At 38.5% G+C, this 6,000-nt stretch overlaps 1 protein-coding gene across 1 annotated transcript in view; it reads right to left on the bottom strand.

Moving 5' to 3' along the window:
* FRY (FRY microtubule binding protein) overlaps positions 1 to 6,000 on the bottom strand; it is a 269,335-nt gene that overhangs the window by 161,367 nt on the left and 101,968 nt on the right. Inside the window, exons 9-11 of the mRNA XM_077752524.1 lie at positions 4,554 to 4,646; positions 4,361 to 4,459; positions 2,583 to 2,684 (exon numbers count right to left, since the gene is read on the bottom strand). Of these exons, the coding sequence (XP_077608650.1) occupies positions 2,583 to 2,684; positions 4,361 to 4,459; positions 4,554 to 4,646 (294 nt within the window). The remainder of the gene's footprint in view (positions 1 to 2,582; positions 2,685 to 4,360; positions 4,460 to 4,553; positions 4,647 to 6,000) is intronic.

Below are 6,000 nucleotides of genomic sequence, written 5' to 3'. Positions count from 1 at the left end.
GAGAGAGTGTGAGCAGGGGAGGTTCAGAGAGAGAGGGAGTCACAGACTGAAACAGGCTCCAGGTTCTGAGCCGGCAGCCAGCACAGAGCCCGACGCGGGGCTCGAACCCACGAACCGTGATATCATGACCTAAGCGAAAGTCGGACGCTTAACCGACTAAGCCACCCAGGTGCCCCTATTTATGACTTTTTTAAATGGTCTCATTTAATCCCTACTGGGTTTAGTTCTAAATATATGTGATGCCACTTTATTTCAACTATAATCATCAAGGATCTTTTTCTATCTTTTAGCCTTGGGGTGGTGAATTCCAGGAATTTATTACCCATAAAGTAAAATGTCATTGCCTTAACTTGGCCTGATCACTACCTCCCTCATGCTTCATGGGATCTCTAATCTCTCCAAATGGCACAGGTATCTCTACTGTCAACTTCTTTTTTTTTTTTTTAATGTTTTATTTATTTCTGAGAGAGAGAGAGAGAGCATGAGCAGGGGAGGGCCAGAGAGAGAGGGAGACACAGAATCCGAAATAGGCTCCAGGCTCTGAGTTGGCAGACAGCACAGAGCCCGACGCAGGGCTCAAACCCACGAACCGTGAGATCATGACTTGAGCTGAAGTCAGACGCTTAAGGACTCAGCCACCCAGGTGCCCTTCTACTGTCAACTTTTATATCCCTCACTGTCTCTGTCATGCATTTTGAAACTTCATTACATAGCCACCAATGAAATGCTCAACTCCTCAAGGACAGAGACTCTATTCTATTTCTAGGTTTAATATAATTGACTTCCCCTATCTTTCCCACTTTCAGCACCATCCCTAGCACCTCACGCAGTGGGTACTTCATACCTACTTGGTGAATGGAATGGAATTATGGGATTTGGTTCAGTCTCTATCATTGACTCTATGTACTCTTTCTGATCTCATGGCCATTCTCTTAGAAATTCTAAGGCTTGAAATATTTGCATATGGATACACCATCAGCTGGTAGGCCCATTTCTCTCTAGGGCCATTTATAACCCTGTTATTAGGTCTTTTTGATGGGTTTTTACTAAAGCACCCATGTTTTAACTTTGAAGCAATTATGTTCCAAAGTAAGATTATGCCGCTATATATCAAAGGCACTTACTTTAAACCAAAAAAAAAATTTTTTGGCTTTTTTTTGGCAACAATAAATTGTCAGGCAAAACATTATTTCAATTCTAACTAAAATTCATTTCAAATGGACTTAGTATAATGTATATAGAATAATGCATTATTCTTAAACATGTCACTTCTTTGTTTTGAATAAAATGACCATTTTCTGTAAAGTGTAAATGAACAAACAATATTTTTAACTGGAACTAATAACTGAATAACTTAGAAGTGGACCAAACAACAACAAAATGACATTTCACTGTGTGTTAGAGAGGTATTACAGATGCGTAAATCTCTAAGTAAAATATTTGAGAGTGGCTATTATATAATAGCTGATAACCCCTGAAAAGCTTTTTGTTTTTCAGAATACTTAAAAGCTTAATTCTATATCCACTGCTATTATATTTCACTGCCAAGTGGAAGAAAATAAATGATTCTAATCTTGGATTTCACAATCAGTGCTCAAAACAGCTCTAATGCAGATTATGGTATAATTACGGTAAATGCCGGAATAATATAATTAATCTTAACCACTTCACTAAATTAAAGTGTCTTAGAACAAAAAAGACAAGGCAACATGTATAAGCACATACAGGGTTGTATAACTAAATATATTTCAAAAATTCTAAAGCAGCAAATATCAAACCCATAGACAAACTTCAAGGTTTTAGATATAATTGTAAATAAGTGGAAAATACACAGTTTGCATTTATATTAGGGTTGATTTTCATTCAGTTGTCTTTTACCAATAGGTCACTGAAACCTAAACTATGTTAATTACTTAAAAGTTATCAGGTCAATTTTAAAGCTATTCGTTATAGTGGTTTTAATGGTAGCTTCCTCATTTTAGGTATGTTGACTTCATTCGTCCTATTATCCAGTACCTGTGATTACCTGCAGACAACTTGTTTAATGAGTGTTTAGGTCTGATGGGCTGCCATGTGGCTTGAATAGAATGCCTTCAAATAATTGCAAATAACAGCAACAGGAAATATTTGTTCTCTGTGACTAGGGTCAATCTCTCCACAGAATGAAACTTTCCTCCCAAATATTTTCCTAGACTGGAGAGGGCAGAGGAAGGATGCAGCAGGTATAGATGAACTTCTGAAATCAATTCACATGGTTCTGCCAGTGAAGTGTGGTCTCAGTTTGTAAAAATAGTTTAGATAAAATGCAACAATTGATGCACATAAAAAGGGTATTTAATTCTACCTTGAAAGCGATCCTTATTAGAAAAGATTCATTTCCCCAAATCCGAAATGATATATCTTATCCTTAGTCATCTTCTAAAATTGACTGTGTTTAATAAGGAGAAATCTTATTTTTCACTATTCCAATAGTACAGGATAATTTCCTAGCCGACATCCAGAGTCACTCTCAGGAACAGATGTACCAGTCTCAGACACATATCTAGATCATAAGACTGTTTTTGAAACTGACGAATACTAACTTTAAGGTTGGATAAGCAGTTGTTGAGGAAAATGTGCCACCTGTTCAGGAACAGCTGCTTCTGACTGACGCAGAGAAGACAGGTCACCAGGGGGTACAGGGCCTGAGAAGAAGATGAGGTCATGAGATGATTTATGTTTCATCAAACCAGGTAACACACGTTTTCTGCAACTGCCACCTATCCACCTCCCTCTGTGGGCCAGAATAAACAGGACGCTTCATAACACAATGAGGCCCAGGGGTGCCATGCAGAGGTAGGCATTTCACAAGTGTTTTCTGACGCTGATGGGGATGGAATTATCTAGAATTACATGGTGTATGATAGCGTGTAGTGTATAATAAGTTTCATCTATAAGTGGAAATCAGATTTACTCATTTAGTCTTCACTTAGGGATTTTAAAAACAAACTCATTATCTTAGATCATTCTCAATTCTCAGAAAGAAAGCAGGAAGGCATATGAATTTTAAAAATATTATTGGGTTTTTGCTCACAAACATTTACTAGCTTGTCTTTGTCTTAGAGGTAGATGTATATATTTTCTTTTGCATGCAATCTTCCTGTAATTAAGGAAGATTCCTCAAAGAAATGTTATTGCATTGGTAAACTCCACCAAGACAAATTTAACCACAGGAGGAATTTGCTTACGGCTGAATAAACAGAGGTGCTACTGTGTTTTCCTGCCTAACTGGGCTAGTTTCCCACAGCAAATAGAGAAGACAGAAAAACTAATGAGCGGCCACCCAAAAAATATACATGCAGAACCCAACGCCATTTTTGCTGAGCCAGATGACATACACCATTAGGGCTCCCAAAGAATTAAGGCCAGGGAAGATCAAAACAAAAATATAACGGGCTCACCCATTAGGTTGAATCAGCAAAAAAACAATTGCCACAAAGAGATTCATTCCTTAACAATCTACTAGCTTAATATTTTTTATTCACCTGGTTTTAAACTGACTTTAAACTACACTACCACTGAGTAGAACTCTAATTCCAGCCAGTAATCTAAAAAAAAAATATACTGGTAGTTAGTCACAATGACCGCAGAAGTAGAAAATAAGCACATCTGCCACCCTTGCTAGCAAAGCAACTCTGAATACTAGCTCAAATAATGGTGGCAATGCTCATACTTTGAAGACAGGCAGAAACCCTGTCAGTAAACCATCTACTTAAATAACCTGCTTCCTTTATACTATCACAATTATAGCTCATATGCCACAGGTCAATTCATAAACCAGAGTCTTATTTACCACTGAGGGCAACAAGTTGTAGTAATTTAAAAGAGTTTTCAGCACGAAAGCTTTCCCCAATACTGTTTTCTCTGCCTTCAGGGAATCTTTCCTATGGGCAACCATCTGCCTCCCAAACCTCTTTGCTGCCTGGTTCCATTTTGATTTTGAATATCAGGATAGAAATTAACCAGTGAAGACTTCTGGGGATTGAAAAGATAAACTGTTATTATAAACTTTGACTTTTAGATTGGAAAAAATACCCAGAAATAAAAACAAAAATCCAGTTAAGCCAGTCTTGGAAATAAACAACACAATCGTAGGATGAAAAGGGTCATCTAAGGTGACATGGTCTAATCCCCTTAAGTTATTGTGATTCAGTTATGGTCAACATTAAGTGCAAGATCCAAATTTTGAAATGCTCCCTCTTTTGCGGGGAGCTGTAGGTAATTCTCCCATCGAGGGGACCCTTATGACTCTTGAGTAATTTCAGCCCAGAAATTTTAGCCTCTGCAATTTTGCATTTTGGATTTTCTCACAGTTACTAACCAATGAATGCTTCTTTCGAGAAGAAAGTTCCAGCGTGGTGTCATATAGGCTTTCCACAAAGTTTCTAAGACAGGGAACATTGACTTCATTTTTAACAGCCTAAAACAGAGACCCATGTTAATATTATATTAATTAAATTGTTAACTCTCTAATCCAATTTGAAGAAATTCTTAAAAATAAAAACGTAACTCACGGCAGCAACTGGGACAAGAATTTCAACAAAAAGCCCAGCCAAGGCATGTTTGATATCTTTGTCTTTGACCTCAAGGAAATAATGTGCACATTCCTAAGAAGCAGAAAAAGCATAAAGGAGGGGGAACAGATTGAAACGTGCACATAAATGTACTTACATGTAAGCAAACAGCTCTTAAACCAGGCATACTGACAGATATAGCATATTCCATAATCTATTAAAGAAAATCACTAGATTCCAGCATTTATATTTACATTCTAAATGGCCCCGGGGCACCTGGGTGGCTCAGTTGGTTAAGTATCTGACTTCAGCTCAGGTCATGACCTCGCAGTCAATGAGTTTGAGCCCTGCATCAGGCTCTGTGCTGACAGTTCAGAGCCTAGAGCCTGCTTCAGATTCTGTGTCTCCCTCTCTCTCTGTCCCTCTCCTGCTCATTCTCTGTCTCTCTCTCTCCCTCTCCCTCTAAAAATAAATAAATATCAAAAAAATTCAAAATGGCCCCAGTGACATTTTGCAGGACTGGTGTCTTCCTATTTCTACCTTGAATCACTTTGTTTAAAGGACAAAGAATCTATAACCAGTGAGCAGATATTCATCCACTGACTTATTGGTTGATTCATTCAGACATTCATTGCTGACAAATTTCTATTGACCATCTACTGTGTGTGGGGCCCTGGGTCCTTGATTAACCCACAAACACAGATCTCTAGAGAAGGTAAACATGGGAAGAGAGGCAGAAGATATTAAACTTATTTTAGGACCTGTGACAGCCCCAGGCACAGAGCTGTTTACTTCTTAGCTCTGACATTTTAGGTGTGTTTATTATTCAGATAGTTTCATAAGCAAGTCTGGAGTGCTTCACTTCCTCCTCCCTACCAGCCCCAGCTCAGACCAGAAACTTTTAGAATCGTCCTTCAAGTAAGGATGTCTTTGCCTGTGGACTACTATCCATGAAAGAGTTGTTTTCTGTTTCGTTTTGTTTTTAAAGAGAGGGAGAGAGAATGAGTTGGGGAGAGGGGCAGAGGGAGAGACAGAATCTTAAGTAGGTTCCATGGTCAGAGCCTGATGTGGGGGGCTGGATCCTATGACCCTGGGATCGTGACCTGAGCCAAAATCAAGAGGAACACTCCCACCAATTGAGGCACATAGGTGCCCCTATGAAGGGGTGTTTTGGTGGCCCAGAGAATCATTTGTTAGGAAAGTTGGCCTGTTTAGAATCCTATTAGCCCTTTTCTCCTTCCTGGCCTTTTTGGTAGTAACTTACAATGCTATTTATTAGGTATTGTTTTTGTGGAAGAGTCCAAGGCTACACTTATTTGTGATGATATTCAACATCTATATTAGCTATTTTACTTATTTTCAGTCAACATTGGGACTACTGCCAACACAAGTTATTAAAATCCCTAGTCTATCAATTCTATACTAAGATATTAATCCAAGATAGGCA

Source organism: Crocuta crocuta, unplaced genomic scaffold (genome assembly GCF_008692635.1).
Source record: "Crocuta crocuta isolate KB4526 unplaced genomic scaffold, BGI_CrCroc_1.0 scaffold190, whole genome shotgun sequence".
Classification (NCBI taxonomy): Eukaryota; Metazoa; Chordata; class Mammalia; order Carnivora; family Hyaenidae; genus Crocuta; species Crocuta crocuta.
The sequence above is the reverse complement of the archived record's forward strand: the minus strand, read 5'-3'. Positions and strand labels throughout refer to the sequence as shown.